The sequence below is a fragment of the Cricetulus griseus genome, chromosome 4, assembly GCF_003668045.3.
Source record: "Cricetulus griseus strain 17A/GY chromosome 4, alternate assembly CriGri-PICRH-1.0, whole genome shotgun sequence".
Classification (NCBI taxonomy): Eukaryota; Metazoa; Chordata; class Mammalia; order Rodentia; family Cricetidae; genus Cricetulus; species Cricetulus griseus.
In genome coordinates, this window is record NC_048597.1 from 92,149,067 (window position 1) to 92,167,273 (window position 18,207).

Sequence of the window (18,207 nt, forward strand, 5' to 3'; positions counted from 1 at the left end):
ATTCAGCAAAAAACTCATTTTAAAACCATGTCGGAACACCCTGACCCAGAAATGAGCCCTGGGAGTTTATCCTGCGGGAAGCTTCAGATTTGATCTAACTTGTGACTGAGGCTGCCCAACTCCGCCTTCATCCCCAAATTCAAAATCAGAACGGGAGTGAATCTCTCAGCACACACTGTGCTTCCACGGAGCCACCAAACACCACCTTCTCAGAGACTGCTTGTGAATCCAAGAGCCTGAAGAGGCAGCGATGCTAGCAAACGGCCTGCCTGGTCCATTCCTGTGAGTGAGCTGCAGGGATAGCTTGAGACCATCGGATATAAAAGTGATTTGTTCCTGTCTTCTGTACATTTGTGTTTCTGGAATTTTCTTTTAACCAGAGCCATATAACACTTTTATGTTAAAATAATATGGTGGGGTGATGCTGCAAAGTGATTTGTGGCCCGCACAGCTGTCAGATCACAGAGGAGAGGAAGTGCAGGGCTCCCTCCCAGGGGGTCACAGTGTGGGTCTGTTTTAATGTGGTGTTTGGGAGAGCTGGTCCAAAGCCTCTTGGTCCAGGGTAAACCCTGTCCTTGAGGAGGAATGGGGACATATAGGAATCTTTCTTGCCCAAGCACAAGGCCCAGTTCCCCCTCCAGGGTCAGAGGAGCAGAGCATACAAGCACAACCAGGGCCTCCATCTGGAGCCAGATCAGACAGGTTATGTTATGGAGCTGCCTCTGCCATTGAGGACAAACACTGCCCCTGGTTCATCCCCATGTTCTGGGGGTCCCTACCCAGATGTCCCCTGTCTTCAACTCCTTTGTTTGATTTAAATTTTGTTTTCCTTTAAAGACAGGGTCTCATGTAGTCCAGGCTGGTCTCAAACTCACTTTGTAGGGGAAGATGACCTTAACTCCTCATCTTCTTGCCTCTCCCACCTGAGTGCTGGGATTCCATGTGTGCTGGGTATTGAACCCCAGGCTTCATACAAGCTAGGTGAGCACTCAAATTAATGTCCCAGGCACTCGTTGCCATCCCTGTATTCTTCACACCTCTTCTAGACCAACCAGGCTGGCCTCCAACTCAGAACTCAGAGATCTGCCTACCTCGGCCTCCCAAGTGCTGGGATTAAAGAAAGGCATTGTTCTTTTTAAGAATTTCTCTGCAAACACATTTCACAACAGCTTGGGCTCTTGGCTGTGATGACAGTAGGGTCTTAGGGGACCCCAGCAACTGATGATATGGTTTATAGTCTGTGCTCGGTAAACATTAATTTCCATTTAGTTACTTCTTAAAAATTTGAGAGAGGGTCTCCATTTGTAGCTCAGACTGGACTTGAACTGTGAATTTTCTGCTTCAGTCTCCTAAATGCTAGGATTGTAGGCTTGGCTTCGTGAAACATTTATTGAACAAATAACAACTATTTACTTCACAAATGGGTCAAAGAAGTTAAGAGACTTTAAGCCACTTGCTCAAGGACACACAGGTAACAAGTAGAGCCACTGGGATGTAGGCCAGGGTTGCTTCAAGCCATGTCTCATTCACAGTGGTATCTGATGATTCAGGAAGAATCCAGGGTTGGGGGTAGAGGGTGAAGGGTGAAGGGTAGAGGGTGGAGGGTGGAGGGTGGAGGGTAGAGTGGGCACTTGATAAATGGCAGATGAAGAAAGGTTGCGCCTTGCTTTGGTTCACTTAGCACTCCAGCTCAGTTTTCAACACACATAGATATTCACAGAGTGTTTGTTGAGTGACACAAGATGGAATTGAGTTGACAGTGAGAGAGAAGGTTTGATAGCTTTCCCTTGCCCTGAACTCAGCTGTGTGGCAGGTGGTGAGAGCACCAGGAAGTCATGCCTCCTGAGTGCAGGGTTCCTTTTCTGTTCCATTCCAGGGATACTGTCCTCTTGTTATCAGCCTGAGGCTCGAGCCTCCATTGTATCGCTCATTGGTGATGGATTTCACACAGCAAATGAAGTCATCTGAACCTGAGGTATGCCCATGGTGACTTGGGGTGGGACATGATCTCACCCATGACAATCCCTTATGAGGAACAGGCTGCTACTTCCCATCCTGTCCTGTTATCTTCTGACATATGTCAGTATAATTTTTTTGACAGGGTCTCACTATGTATCCCTGGCTGTCTGGAACTCTCTGTATAGATCATGCTGGTCTCAAACTCACAGAAATCCTCCTGCCTCTGCCTCCTGAGTGATGTTGATATATTCTGACTTCCTCAAACCTGCCAAGTCCTTTCATCTCTGGGCCTTTGCACAGGCTAGCTCACTGGCTGGGACAATTTCCATCCTCTGTCTTTACTTAGCCTCCACAATCTGGTCTCCCAGGGACTCCTTTCTGGGTCTCTGGTCTACCATCACCTCTTGTTCCTGAGCCCTTTCTCTGAGGACAGGGTTTCTCCTGTCCTCATTTGTTCTACAACATTACTCCTATGGCCTCCTCTCTGTAACTTCCTGCTCACACCATATTGGCTCATCTGGTCACATATTGTGGTGGTTTCAGTGAGAATGACCCCCATAGGCTCATATATTTGAATGTTTATTCACCAGGGAGTGGAACTGTTTGGGAGGGATTAGGAGGCGGGGCCTTGTTGGAGGAAGTTTGTCACTGGGGGTGGGCTTTTTAGTTTCAAAAGCCTGTGCCAGGCCAAGTCTCTCTCTCTCTCTCTCTCTCTCTCTCTCTCTCTCTCTCTCTCTCTCTGCCTCCTGCTTGTGGATCATGATATAAAGCTCTAGGTTACTGCTGTAGTTTCATGCCTGTCTGCTTTCCACCACAAAGATTATGGACTAACCCTATGAAACTGTAAGCAAGCCCCCAATTAAATGCTTTTTTTAAAAAAGAAGGATTGCCTCAGCCTTGGTGTTTGTTCACAGCCATAGAGCAGTAACTAAGACATAATGTCCTGCATCAAGCTGCTGACTCTGAGAGAGCCCTCACAGCTCCAACTGTGGGCACAAAGTCCAGTAAACAGTGGACACTCATGGGTGTTGGCAGGATATCAGAGTCTCCCTGGGCCAAGGATCCTTGAAGGATTAGAGACCCACGGGCCAAGGATCATGGCTGTCCTTGGAATCTAGGATTCCATCTGCAGGCCTGCACCATCCACTTCTCTCCACCAGAGGACACTAGACTACCTTAGTTGGTGACTATCAACAACTTTTGAGTTCACATTGACTGAGTTCAAAAAAATAAAACCAAACAGCATCAACCACCTGGAAAGTTCAAACAACAAAAGAAATAAGGGGTATTTCAGACCTCATCATCTTTTTAAAAAAAGGTAGTGTCACAGGCCATACGAAGAGGTCAAAAGAAAACCACAGAACAGGGGGAGAGGCCTACAAATTGTATCGCATAAAGGTTTGGATTAAGCACATGTAAAGAGTGCTTACAGTACAAACAACAACCCAGTAGTCTCTTGAACAATGGACACAGGGTTTGAAGATCCTTTCTTTGGAGAGGGCACACTGACAGCTGCCAAACATATAAAAGCATTTTAAAAGACGTGTGGCATCAGTTCATGAGAACATGGTGAGATGCCTTTAGAGCTACTGTGCTGGTTTCAGAACACAGAAAATAGTGAGTTGGCAAGTGCTGGCAAGACAGGACCGCTGTACCATCGGGGGAAGGTGAAATGGTGCAGCCGCTGTGGGAAGGGTAATCTTGTAGGGGTTACACTATATGACACAAGGATCATATTTAAGACAAATGAAAACTTATTTCCATGTTCATAGAGATCAGTTACTTAGATCAAAAGTGGAAATAATTCTAATGTCCCATGAGGGACAAGCAAACAAAACAGAATATAAGCCACATGGCAGAATATTACTCAGCCACAAAAAGGAACCACAACGATTATATATGCTGTAGATCTTGAAAACCCTATGGCTACTGGAAGAAGACTGACATAGAAGCCACCTGTGTCACCTGTGTGAGATCTCACAACAGAGACAGAAAGGTGGCTGCCGGGGTGTGGGCAGGGCATTGTATGTCTGATAAAGGCTTAGCATCCAGAATATATAAGAAGACAACCTCAGCCACTAAGTAGACTGCTGTGTGACTGCAAATGAGCAAGGTTCCCACTGGACAGAGTGGCAATGGCATAGAGCCCTACTATGTGCTAAGTGTCCTCAGGAGTCAATTTTATGCATTTTATTACAACACAGCTTGGAGAGTAAAAGCCTTGCCCAAGGTTACTCCAGATGGCATAGAGCAGTGGTTCTCAACCTGTGGGTCTTAACCCCTTTGGGGGGTCACATATTAGATGTCCTGCATACCAGGTATTTACATTACAATTCATAACAGTAGCAAAATTACAGTTATGAAGTAGCAATGAAATAATTTCATGGTTTGGGGGTCACCTGACATGAGGAACTGTATTAAAGGGCTGGAGCATCAGGAACATTGAGGACCACTGCACTTCAGGGTGCTGCCTCCCACCTCCCGGCTGGTGGACACTGTGGTACCTGAGCAGACAGGCTCCTGGCTGCTCCAGTGGGGTTTGGAGGCATTTATGCAGGTCAGAGTCTTGGCTCCCTGCAGCTCGTAGCCCAGGTGGCAGTGGAAGTGGGCCACCCCACCAGAGTGCAGATCCATCACTGTGACATCTCCAGCTTCAGGCCGGCGGGGAAAGCTGCAGCTCAGCATGAAAGCTAGGGAGAGAGGAGAATTGCAAATGCATCAGCTGCGGACAAGGAAGCTGTGTGACCCACATCCGGGCAGAAGCCTTGTGCTGAGGACAGAGGGACAGAGAGGGACCCTGGGGAGGCTGGGTGCTGGAGTTGCCACCTTGGTGGTCTCTCCACCTTATTTTTTGAGGTGAGGTCTCTCACTGGCCTGAAGCTTGCTGATTTGGCTAGGCCAACAGGCCAGCAAGTCCCAGGAATACCCCTGTCTCCACCTCCCACCACTGGGGTTATAGGTGTGCCCAGATTTGCCATTTATGTGGGTTCTAGGAATGGAAGGGCAGTCCTTACTTTGTTCTTGGCTTTAAAAACCTTTGCTCTCAGACAGGATGGAGGGTTCTATAATCAGTGCTAGTGGGGTCTCTGGCATGCACACGTGTACACACACACACACACACACACACACACACACACACACACACACACACACAAAGCCCAAGAGTGTGGCTGAGTGTTGGAGGAACGTGAGGCCAGTATCTCCATCCAGCTGGCCTCAGAGGATCCTACCCTGGTAGTGCAGCTGGAAGGTCCCAAGGCCGTCATCCTGGAAGGTCCGGAAGTAGACAGAGATGGCATTGGTGGGGCTACGGATCACCTGGCCTTCCACCAGGAGAGTCTGGTTGGCTAGGACTGTCAAGGTGGGGCCGTCCACCCCACGGATGGAGAGCAGCTCCCCCTCAGACAGGTTCACACTTTTCACCTGGAGGGGTAGACAGACAGATGGGGCAGCAGGGGTGCAGCCCAGAGAGGGTGGGAGAGTCCCCTCTGTAAATAACTGCACTGGGAACTGAGTGGCTGCTTGAACTCAACACACTCCCTCCTGTCTGTGTGAACTGGTAAGGTGGAGAGCAAGGGGCACTCTCTAAGGCCCTCATAGCTTTTTCTCTCTTCCCCTGTGACTGCACTCCAGGGCAACCCACCCTTCTCCAGGCACTGACTGTTTACTTCTACTCTCTGTGTTGTAGCAGGTGGATAGGTGGTACTGTGTACCCGTGTACACACACATACGCGCACACATGTCTTGTATGTGGTGCCTGCCTGTGTTTAATAAGCAGGACATTAAGGTAACTGTTAGTATTCTGGCACCTGTTCTGGCCTGTCCTTGGGGTTCTGACAGGATAGGCCCTCAGCTGCAGCCACTAAGAGCACCAGCTGTGCATATTCACTATGTTCCCTTTTAAAAGGGCCCTGCCCACCTCCCATCCTTCTCTCTCTTTCTCCCCCTCTCTCCCCCTTTTTCCTTTCTCCCCTCTCCTGCTGCTCCTGTCCTCAGAGGCCAGTCTCCCCCTTCCCTTTCCCCCTTTTATGATCCCTTTCCCTCATAAAAACCCCTCTGCTTGAACCCCGTCACATGGCGTCTTTCTCATATGCGCCACTTTTCTTAAATTACAACAGTAATACAGCCGATGCTTTGCCAACATGTCCCCTCCATGTTCCCAGGCTTCAGTGGGACATGTGCTTGTGGGAAGTCCCACTCTATAAACCCAACTAAAATAACATGATTTGAGGACAGGAGATCTGCAAGGGCAACCGAGACTAGGTTACCTGCAATTCCACTCCATAGCCAGTGTAGACCGTCACATTGTATGTGCATTCCAGGAAGCTGCCCAAGGGCTGAGGCGGGAAATCACTGGAGTCCATGTATCCCTCGGGGTCAGAAAAGCTCACACTGCAGAGAGCTACGGAGAAACAAAGGCTGCCCTCAGCACACAGGGGGCTGTGGCCAGCCTAGGCGCTCACTGGAGCTCATGCATGGGCTGTGGGATCTATGCTTTATTGTGTGTCCACCAGACCCCATGCACCTCTGGAGTAAATAAAGAAACAAAACCAGTGCTGCTGCTGCTTGGCAACAGGCAGGGGAAGCTGAGAAGTGTCCAAGATCAGAACCCTGCAGCTGTAAATTTGAGTGGGGATGGCTGTCTTGTTTTCATTGACCCCTTGCTGATCTCTGCCCTCTTCTGACTGAAGTTACAAGCCATCAGGGGCAGCCCCATTCAGCCTTAGACAGAATGGCATTCCACTCCCATCAAAAAATAATTTATTAAGATTTATTTATGTATCTGGTGCTCTATCTGCATGTACACCTGCTTGCCAAAAGAGGGCATCAGAACCCACTATAGATGGTTGTGAGCCACCATGTGGTTGCTGGGAATTGAACTCAGGACCTCTGGGAGCGCTGACAATGCTCTTACTGCTGAGCCATCTCTCCAGCCCCATTCCACTCCCATCTTAAAGACAGGTAGGCCAGAGCACAGGGAGGACCCTATCTGGGCCGAGTTCACACAGCACACATTCAGACCCAGCTAATAGCATTAGTTAGGTGCAAAGTTCCCCCACCCCCTTAAATGGCAGTGTTGGTGACAATGTCCTAACAGAAGGACTTTGGCTGGGAAAACAGAAGGATTATTCATTGGTAAACAGAGGCCTGAAGGTGGCATTGTCAGGAGGTTCCCACAATTTGACCCCAAAGGTCGACTACCTTGGGCAAGGACACCTGGCTCTTGGTGTCCATCTGAACAGCCTATATCAACTCAAAGACCCTGCCCTGTCATACATAATCTGGTTGCTTTTCCACATATTTTCTCTTCTCTCTGCTCCCCACCCCAGAGGGGTGGAAAAGGCCTTGGCAGTTTGCTCCCCGGTAAACTGTTCTTTCTACCCAAGGAGAGCTCTAGTTCTGCTGTTTCACGGTACCCTTGCTTGCACAGTGAGCATGGGTATGAACATGGGATGTTCATACAGCTGTATTGCCCCTCTCCATAGGTGAAGGACCCAGACACAGAGGCACCAAGTGCTTGCAGGCTGGAGAGCATGTTCAGCAGTCCGTCCACATTATGGTTGGGGTTCCCCTGCTCTCTCTCTCTCTCTCTCTCTCTCTCTCTCTCTCTCTCTCTCTCTCTCTCTCTCTCTCGGGTTTCTCTGTATTGTTTTGGAGCCTGTCCTGTAACTCTCTCTGTAGACCAGGCTTGCCTTGAACTCACAGAGATCTGCCTGCCTCTTCCTCCTGAGTGTTGGGATTAAAGGCGTGCGTCACCAATGCCTGGCTCCCCTGCTCTTTTGTCTATCGCTTCTAACTAAGCTCCAGCCCCTTCTATAGGAAGATGTGGGCCGTGAACACCCTGCTCCCTTATGCTCTCAATCACTTACGGTGATACCCCTGCTCCAGATCATGATGACAGGATGCTGTGTGAACAAATCTTGTATGGTTTAGAAAATAATATGAGGAAGAAGTTTGGGGATCACAAGACTGACACAACTAAATCTTCTGACATCTTTGTATCCATGGTTGGCTGACTCCACAGAGGAGCCCAAAGATAGGAAAGGCCACTATTCTGGAAAAGTCAGTGCACTTTGGGTGGGGGCTTGACTCCGTAGTAGAGCACTTGCCTAGCATGTGCCAGGCCCCAGGTTCTGTTCCCAGGACATACATGCACACATGTGCACATATACACACTCCCAAAGCAAAGTAAAAAGCAGGTTGGCGTGGCTCAGTGCTATCGTGCCCTCCCTCCAGGTTCAGGCCCCCCCCCCCGGTCCCATACCCACTGTGGAAAATCCAGAAATGAACTACAGCAGGGCTAAGAGGTGAGTGTGGCACACCTGGGGCCTGCTCCGTGGTGATGATGGTAGTGGTGATGATGGTGGATGTGGTGGTCTCCTGGCTCTCCTCAGAGGCAGACCCCGTCAGCTCATTGTCACCCTTGTCCATCGGGCTCCCCGGGCTGCTGTCATCCGGGGACTGTGCGGGCTCTGGGCTGTTTGGGAGTGTGGTCACCAGCGTGGTGAAGGGCACGATCTGTAGTGGCGCAGGTGCTGTGGGCTGTTCAGCGTCTCCGGGCACATGAGGCTTTGTGGTGGCCGAGGTGGAGGACCCTAGTCTCTGCAGGGTTGTTGGGGTGGCCAGGGGCCTTAGCTGCCTCCGGGCAGAGTTGAGTTGCTTCAGGGATGGCAGGTTCTTCCTGAGGGCTGGGGTGTGCTGGACACTGGCCTCATCAGGGACTGCAGGGGGCAACGACCCCTCCAGTGTTTCCAGTGCTTTCTGGGAGGGCAGGGGACCTGGGGCTGCTGATGTCACCTCCTCTTCCAGGTTGCTCTCCAGAGAGGCAGAGGGCAGGAGGTAGGCTGTGGAAGGGTGTGTGTCTCCCTCTGGACCACCATCTGGGGAGAAGTGGAGAAAATATAGCCATTAGCTTTAGGCTGCCTCACCTCCTGTCATCTGTGAGGTTGGCATCTAAGGGTGACAGCCCAGACTGGACAGGGGGCCATTAGTTCACTGACCTCCCTTCCTTCCTCTCCTCACTTCCTTTGTTCCTCTTTTCTGAAGAGTTGGGGTCCATCATGGTGGGACCCACTAAGGGTTAAGGCTACAGAAGCTAATGGCATCAGCCTCATGGTTGTGGTGGGTGGAAATGCCTCATGGTGATGGTGAGGGTGCTTTGTATGAAGCAGGGACCCTACAGAACATCACAGGAGGTGCAGTTATTTGCCAACTGGTTCAGATGCAGATTCATGAGGGACATGTGAATACAGGCAGAGGCTTGGTACTGGGGATGACATTTGCCCCAGAGCAAGGAGCATGGGGAAGGAGGTCTAGGGCCAGAGCTGGCAAGGGTGGGAGGGTTGGCAGGGTCAGTGGACCTTGTCATTCTGTGACTTGTTTCTACCTTGAGAGTAAAACATGACCCTAGCAAAACCAATTGCAAGCTGAAGGTTAGATCACACTAAACACATCTGGCTTCATAGCGTAACAACCATGCACCTTGGAGTGAGTGCCTTTTGGTCACTTTGTTGACCCACACATAACCAGTATTCAGTTGCCTGTGGCTCCCAGGGTCACCAGAGAAGACAGTGCCACATACTGCCATCCTAGGAAAAGATCTGAGCTCCATTGAAGGGTATGGCTGAAGGGGTATGACTTTGGCAACATCGCTGGTTTTTCTTTCAACAGTTTAAAAATTACCACTTTGCGCTGGTGGCGCATGCCTTTAATCCTAGTACTCAGGAGGCAGAGGCAGGTGGATCTCTATGAGTTCAAGGCCAGCCTGGTCTATTGACAACCAGGGCTACACAGAAAAACCCCGTCTCGGAAAAAAAAAAGCACTTTATCTTTCTGTTGACAGAGGATTAAAGTGCCCACCCCATCTACAAAGGACAAACAACAGCTCAGCGACAGAAGACAGTAGGTTTGAATGTTTGTAGGGAGAGCTTGGACTTCAGTATGTCCCTTTAAGAATACAAACTTTAGAGTCAAACCGCCAAGTTTCTTTTTCTTTTCCTTTTAGAGACAGGGTCTCCTATGGCTCCTGTGGGTCTCAAACTTACTATGGAGCTGAAGATGACCTAGGTCTCCTGATCCTCCTGCCTCCACTCTGTCATGCTAGAATTCCAGGTGTGTGTGAGAGACCATGCCCAGTTTTAGGTGGCATCAAGGCTCAAACCCAGGGTCTCATGCATGGTAGGTACTCTGCCCACTGAGCCACATCACTACTCCCAAACTCGTAACTTTCCAATGATGACTTGGTCTTGTGTGACCTTGCACATTGAATCCCCAGCTCCTAGAAACTCGGCTTGTTCCTCTATCAAATGAGTTTAGTTGCGGCAGAAGTGCCAGTTAAATGGAGCTGCCCATTCAGCATGCCCAGCACCAAAGCTGGCAGAGGAGAAAAGCACCAAGCAGAAGGAAAGGAGAGGGCATTGGAGATTCTGAAAAAGAAGACAACGTGTTTCACGCAGAAGTGGAATAAAGCACACCACCGTGTTGGTTATTTTCCCCATCGCTGTGGCCAAACACCCAGCAAGAAGTTGTTTATGGGTGAAGGGCTGGTTTTGGCTCACTAGTGAGGGTTCTGTCCACCCCAGTGAAGAGGCATGGCGGTGAAGCTGGCTGAGGTGGGGTAGAGGAGGGGAGGGAGAGAGATGCTGCCCTCAGCATGCTTCTTCCCTTCCCCCTTTTCATTTAACGCCAGACCCCAGTCAATCAACCCTTCTGTCTTTATTCAGGATGGATCTTCTCTCCTTGGCTCATTCTCTTTGGAAATGTTCGTGGCATCTGTCTTGGTCAGGGTTTCTATTGCTGGGATATACACCAGGACTAAAGCAACTTGGGGGAGGAAAGGGTTTGTTTGGCTTAGGCTTCCACATCATAGTCCATCATGAGACAATGTCAGGGTAGGAACTTGGAGGCAGGAGCTGATGCAGAGGCCATGGAGGGGTGCTGCTTACTGCTTGTTCTCATGGCTTGCTCATCCTGCTTTCTTATAGAACCCAGGACCACCAGCCCAGGGATGGCACCAGTCACAGTGGGCTGGTCCCTCCTCCATCAATACTAATTAAGAAAATGCCCTACAGGCTTCTCTACAGCTGAGCTTATGGAGGCATTTTTTTTTTTTCAGTTGAGGTTCCCTCCTTTCAGATGACTCTAGCTTGTGTCAAGTTGGCCTAAAACTAGCCAGGACAGCATATCTTAAATTGGAAAACTCTAAGCTGAGCTGTGGCACACATGCAGTTTCTTCAACGAAGGGCCGGCCCAGCAACTGCCCAGTGGAGATGTGGAACTCAACTTCATTTCATCCCTAGATGCTATCAGCAGCAGCTTCCTCCCTTAGAGCCTGGGTCTGCTCAGCTGTCCAGTGGGGCTACTCTCTGCTGCTCACTGGAGCTGTCATCCCCCAGCAAGCTCATGTGCAAGGGCTCTTAGTGAAAGGTCTGTGTCCCAGCCAGCACTTAGCAGGTGCCAGCTGCTGCTGTCTCTCCTCATGGAAATCATAGCATCTCCCTCTGTGGGAAGCCAGAGTGGCATGAGCAACTCCAGGAAAGATCTTCAGAGATTCCCTTCTGTGGACAGAGGTCCTTGTCTGTTTCCTGCAGATCGACACTGGCTGAGTCATAGTTTCTGGCCTGTGAGGTGCTGCCATCTAAACTGGTTTGTGCAGCGGCTGGAATGTCTGGTTTACTTTCATGGAGCTGGTGCACAGGTGTGATCTCCGTGGACCCCAACAGTTACAGCAGGCAACTGATGCACCTGTTAGGTGATGCTGACCATCAGTCAGCATTCCTTCAAGAACATCGGGGAGTAGGAATTGAGGAAGAGGGGGTGGGTGTGGGTGACAAGAGAATAGACCAAGGTCATTTGGGAGTTCAACATGGATTCCTGGTCCGGCTCTGAGACTTCAGAGATATGGGTTCAAGGCCTGCCAACTGCAGTTGCCCCCCACCCCCGTAGTGGGGAGCCGGCCCATTCATCTTTCTATAGCTCAGCTCTCTCTAAAAAGAATGGGATCTTCTGATCAGGGATGTAAGCTTGCTCAAAAAGCTGTGGTCCAGTAATCTCCAGGGCTGTTATCTCATGATTGATGGTGACTATCTTTATAGATGGCGGACCGAGAAAGAGGTCATGGTACTTATTCAGAGAAGGTGACAGGTTCAGGGTGCCCAGTTTGGGAGATCCAGCTGGGGTTGGATGTACAGAGTTTGGCTGCAGTCAGGGTGGGGACCCTGAGCAGTGCTCCTTTGTGGGCTACACCCACTGGTGTAAGTGCTTTGGCTCCTTCTCTCTCTCTACAGGTCAAGTGTACATCCAGGCAGGATGAAGTCAGGGCTGCCAGCTCTTATACCATGGGGACAGGAGCAGCAAGTCATTGACAGTCTGTCTTGATGACTCTGCACAGTCAGGCAATGTGACTGATGAATGGCCACACTGACTGATGAGCTGTTGGGTGCTGTGGCCAGCTCAGCTAGCCCTTCATGAACATTTCCTGTCTTTCTAATCACAGGGAGGACTGAAGGAGTGAGGAGGAGGAGGAGGAGGAGGGGTGAGGGGAGTACCTGTAAGTGTGGTTGGGAGGATAAGTGTTACCACAGCAAGGATAGGAAGAGGGTTTCACCCCTTGGCCATAGCAGCAGTGATGGGCAGGCCTTTTACTGATTGCTCCTGGATTATGCTGGTGGCAGGGTAGGCATGTGTGGTGTGCTGTTATCTGTAACGATAAATCTTTCTGCCAGCTGCCTGAGCCCTGTTGTCATGTGGTTGCCCAAAATAACACACAGAGATTAATATTAAGTACAAATGCTGCTGGGCCATGACTGAGATTTCTTATTTGCTACCTCTGTCTTAAGTATCACCCATAACTATTAATCTATATATTTTATAAACTTATCTTATTGAGGATGCCAGGGCAAGCATCCTGTCTTCCTGGGCACACATGGAGACTCCACAGAGAAGAGATGAGGAGGAAGAGGAAGAGAGTGACTTCCTGCTTGTCCATGCTTATATTCTGGGGTCTGCTTGTTATGCCACTTCCTGCCTGGATCACGACTTCTTTTTACTACATTTCCCAGAATCCTCCTCGACTCCTAGTCCCACCTATCTTTCTGCCTCATTGGCCGAACAGTGCTTTATTCAACAACCAATAAGATAAACATACACAGAAGGATGTCCCCCCATCAGTTATCTGTTGCTCCCTTTCCCTCTTTGTTGGCATCTTTAGGAAGGATGTTATATTCCTGTCCCAGACAGATTGGGGACACACAGCAAGGTCAGGGTCAGTTCTAGGATGACCTGGACTCCAAGAGGAACTGTTCACAGTTTCTCCTCCCTCCTCACCCCAAATCTATCACTTTCATTCAACATGGCCTAGAGACTCATCATGTAGCTTCAAATCCCAGGCAGCTCTCCCACCTCCATCTTCCTTAAGGAAATGGGTACCATGTCATCTGGCATCTTCCCCCCATTCACTGTGGTCTTCTGGGAGCTATCCCTCTTTTTAAACCTTCCTCAAGATAATCTTACCCTCTACCCAACTTCACAGCTACCAAATCTGAGGTTACAGGAGTGCATTTTAGGAAGCTGAGGATTAAAAACAAAACAAAACAAAACAAAACTCTGCTGGTGAGTGGAAAACCAACCAACACAGATCTATTGTAGGTATTTACTGCTGTGACTTTAATGGACAATTTTAGACAACCTAGACTCCCTGGGCAAAGAGTTCCAATGAGGGATTGTCTACATTGGGCTAATCCATGGGCGTGTTGGTGAGGAACTGTCTTCATTAATTTAACCCTAGCGCCTTTCCCTAGGCAGGAGGAACCTGACTGTGTAGCAGGGGAGACAGCAATTTGAATGCAAGCAAGCAAGTAGCATGCTCTCATTGGCTGTGATATCACCACCACCTCGACTTCCTACAGTGATGGACTGGGGAGTCTTGACCCTAAATAATCCCTTTCCCCTCTAAGTTGCTTCCTCATCCCCCCAGGATATTTTAATCACAGCAACAGAAAGGAAATAGAAAAATTGGTCACGGTGTGATAATTTGCTACTGTGCACATCATGAAACCAGGCATTAGCACTTCTGTCTTCTCATGTAGGGGGCGGGAATACTGAATTCCTGTTCCTCTTGCCTCCACCTCCCAAGTGTTGCCACACCTGGTACATACAGTGCTAGGGATTGAACCTGGGGCTTTGTGCATGCTATTGGAGCATGTTACTGATGGAGCTGCAAGCCCAGCCCAAACCCTGATCATTTCCATGTTTTGGGAGTCCTTGGATTCTCTCTATTAAAAAAAGATACAATTTATTCCTAATTATGTGCATACGTGTGTCTCTCTCTGTGTATGTGCATGTTAGCGCAATGCTGGAGGAAGCCAGAAGAGGGCACTGGATCCTCAGGAGCTGGAGTTACAGGTAGTTGTGGGCTACTCAACATGGGTGCTGGGAAGGGAACTCTGCAAGAGCGGTGAGCCCTCTTGACACTGAGTGTCTCCAGCTCCTGGTCTCTCTTCTCAAGCTGTTTTGAAATGTGTTTTAGGTTATTGCAGGATGTAGAGTCCCTACTGTGCCCCAAACACCATCATCAAGACCCCTGCCTACCCACGTCTCTCTATCCTCATCTCTACAGCTCACCTTTCTATGCCATCTTATAGGAGACCTGTGACACCAGTATCACAAATGAGCAAGACCATGTGGAGTCTGCCTTCAGTGCTGGGCTAATTTTACTTAATACTACACCCTCTGGCTCCACCCATTCTCTTCCATGTGTCAGAGTTCCTTTTTCAAAGCAGCGCAGTACTCCACTGGGAACTCAGAGTACGGCGGCGTCATCCTTCTGCCTGTCAGCAGACATCTTCACTACTCCCTTCTCTTGTCCATGTGACTTCTGCAGTAGGTACCAGCCTGAAGGTACCTCTTAGACACAGTGCCCGCACTTCCTTTAAGTACTGCCTGGGACTTCATGTTTTGAGGAATCTCCAAACCTTCTCAATAATGACCACCTTTGCCTGTGTTCCCACAGCAGGGTGTGAGTGCTCCCTCTCCAGAATGGCCACCCTTGCCTGTGTTCCCACAGCAGGGTGTGAGTGCTCCTCTGCATAATGACCACACTTATCTGTGTTCCCACAGCAGGGTGTGAGTGCTCCCTCTCCAGAATGGCCACCCTTGCCTGTGTTCCCACAGCAGGGTGTGAGTGCTCCTCTGCATAATGACCACACTTATCTGTGTTCCCACAGCAGGGTGTGAGTGCTCCCTCTCCAGAATGGCCACACTTATCTGTGTTCCCACAGCAGGGTGTGAGTGCTCCCTCTGAATGATGGCCACTCTTGTCTGTGTTCCCACAGCAGGGTGTGAGTGCTCCCTCTCCAGAATGGCCACCCTTGCCTGTGTTCCCACAGCAGGGTGTGAGTGCTCCTCTGCATAATGACCACACTTATCTGTGTTCCCACAGCAGGGTGTGAGTGCTCCCTCTCCAGAATGGCCACACTTATCTGTGTTCTCACAGCAGGGTGTGAGTGCTCCCTCTCCAGAATGGCCACACTTATCTGTGTTCCCACAGCAGGCTGTGAGTGCTCCCTCTCCAGAATGGCCACACTTATCTGTGTTCCCACAGCAGGCTGTGAGTGCTCCTCTGCATAATGACCACTCTTGTCTGTGTTCCCACAGCAGGGTGTGAGTGCTCCCTCTCCAGAATGGCCACACTTATCTGTGTTCCCACAGCAGGCTGTGAGTGCTCCCTCTCCAGAATGGCCACACTTATCTGTGTTCCCACAGTAGGGTGTGAGTACTCCCTCTCCAGAATGGCCACACTTATCTGTGTTCCCACAGCAGGGTGTGAGTGTGCCCTCTGAATGATGGCCACTCTTGTCTGTGTTCCCACAGCAGGGTGTGAGTGCTCCCTCTCCAGAATGGCCACACTTATCTGTGTTCCCACAGCAGGGTGTGAGTGCTCCCTCTCCAGAATGGCCACACTTATCTGTGTTCCCACAGCAGGGTGTGAGTGCGCCCTCTGAATGATGGCCACTCTTGTCTGTGTTCCCACAGCAGGCTGTGAGTGCTCCCTCCTCACACTCATGCCAGCATTTGTTGTATTATTAATCCATCTGTCTTGATAGCCTCATTCTAACTGGGTGGGTGGTGGCCTGTGACACCAGTATCACAAATGAGCAAGACCATGTGGAGTCTGCCTTCAGTGCTGGGCTAATTTTACTTAATACTACACCCTCTGGCTCCACCCATTCTCTTCCATGTGTCAGTTATTTTATTCCATGTGTCAATTATTTTAAATTAATACTCCTATTATTAATACTCCTGGTGGAAGTTCTTGTGCATCAGAGAGGATCAGAGCACTGCCACCTTCTCTCTTGCTCTGTGGCTCTCCTCAGTTTTGCCTCTTAGATGAGGTGGCATGAGGTGGGGGTTGGGCTACAACCTGCTCCCTCAAAAAAAGCAGAGGGGGACATTTGTGTGAAGATGGACTCCACCATCGTCGCAGCCAACCTCTGGGGCCCTAGGGTGACCAGGTGACATCTCCACAACCAGAGCCAACAGGAGACAATTTTGGCTGCCTTCCCTGCCCATCCGGGGATCTTTTGATCCACAGAGGCCTCCCTGTCCTATACCAAAGTGCTCTCCCCTGAACGCAAAGCAGATCTTCCTGGCCGGCTCCAAACCTCGGGTCAACGTCAAGATTGATGAGCTGCGCCTGTAGCCTGCAGTCCATGTGGCCTGAGGACTCGGCTGGAACACCAGCCAGCTAAGCGCCATGAGAAGCAGAGTCCCACTGTACTTAGTCTAAATTGGATCCCGGGCTTCAGAAATGCAGCGAGTTAATAACTCGCTCTAATGGGCTTTTCCCCAGGCCCCAGGGACCACTGAGTTAAACGCATTCCTCTATTTCCGAGCACTTAGGAATCTCAGTTACACACGACAGATTCTTCCTTTATCATGTGCACTCAGCACTCTGTGTGGGTGCTGTCAATCAACCCACCCATCTGCCAGCCCCTCTGTGAAAGAGCAGCTACCAACTTTCTCCTCAGGCTGACCCTCAGCACATTGTGATATCGCTCCTGCTCTTAAGAAGACACACGTGGAAAACCAAATACAACAGTCACACAGGTGTGTGTGTGTGTGTGTGTGTGTGTGTGTGTGTGTGGTGGGGTAGTTGTTAATGAGACACTCCCAATGCAGACGATCTCTCCAGGGACAAGCGGAACAGACACCATCATATTTGGATTCCTGTGTGCCGACAAGCACCCGACACCCCACAAACACCAAGGGAGTGGGAGGGGGATTTGGATGTAATCAGGGGCTAACGACGTTTCCTCCTGAGTGGCTATACAAGACCATGTTCTCATGCTACATTCCAACAAGTCCTTCTACAGCCTGGCCCTCAGGCTTCTCCCAGGCCAGTTAGTTCTAGCTCCCCTCCACCACACCCAGGCATTAGTTATCTTTTTGGTTGTTGTACCAAATACACACAGGAAGCAATGGAAGGGAGGGGACATTATTTCCTTCATGGTTTAGAATACCTATGGTCCCTCAGTCCATGAAGGCATGGCAGTGGGAGTGTGTGGCTGCCTGCTTACATCTCAGTAGACCAGGAAGCAGAGAGAAGGGGATGGAAGCTCTCACTCCATTTCTTCAGCAGGTGATACTGGGCCATGGGAGGACCCTGCTCACATGCACGGTGACTCCCCTTCCCTCAGCTAACCCTCTTCGGAGGCTCCCTTAGAGGGGAGGTGTGCCTAAAGGCTGTGACTCATCAGCACCTTGGGGAGGGGGGCGCTAATTTTAAAAGTTTGTTAGCACAGTATTAATTGTACATAAGGGGTTTCCTTATATCATTGTCATGCATGCATATAATGCATTTTGAACACATTCACCCCATTGCCTCTACAGTTCTGCTATCCCCTTCCTCTTTCCAGCCATCCCACCCTTCTACCTTCATGCCTTTTTTTTTTTTTTTTTTTGGTGGTGACCCAATGTGTTTCATTAGGGTTACTTGCAGGAGCAGGAGTAAAGGGAGGACTAATTTCACAGGAGTATGGATGGCTTCCCAGTGTCTACGCCACTAGGAGAATGTTTCTCCCACTCCTTAGGCCTTTCTTACTCGAGCAGAGAATTAACGATCACAAACCGGTTTGCTTGGGGACAAAATGAGTAGATCTCTTCCATGCTGTCTTTCTCTTTGGAGGAGAACTGATTGGCAGCAAGGGGTGATGGGTAATGGAAAGGTGGGTAGCAGAGATCATTGATGTA

At 49.9% G+C, this 18,207-nt stretch overlaps 1 protein-coding gene across 3 annotated transcripts in view; it reads right to left on the reverse strand.

The window, feature by feature from the left end:
* Sez6l (seizure related 6 homolog like) overlaps positions 1-18,207 on the reverse strand; it is a 168,825-nt gene that overhangs the window by 51,632 nt on the left and 98,986 nt on the right. For all 3 annotated transcript variants that reach the window (XM_035444303.1, XM_035444302.1, XM_035444301.1), the window contains exons 2-5: positions 8,283-8,840; positions 6,228-6,361; positions 5,190-5,382; positions 4,464-4,649 (exon numbers count right to left, since the gene is read on the reverse strand). In XM_035444303.1, coding sequence (XP_035300194.1) covers positions 4,464-4,649; positions 5,190-5,382; positions 6,228-6,361; positions 8,283-8,840 — 1,071 coding nt within the window. The remainder of the gene's footprint in view (positions 1-4,463; positions 4,650-5,189; positions 5,383-6,227; positions 6,362-8,282; positions 8,841-18,207) is intronic.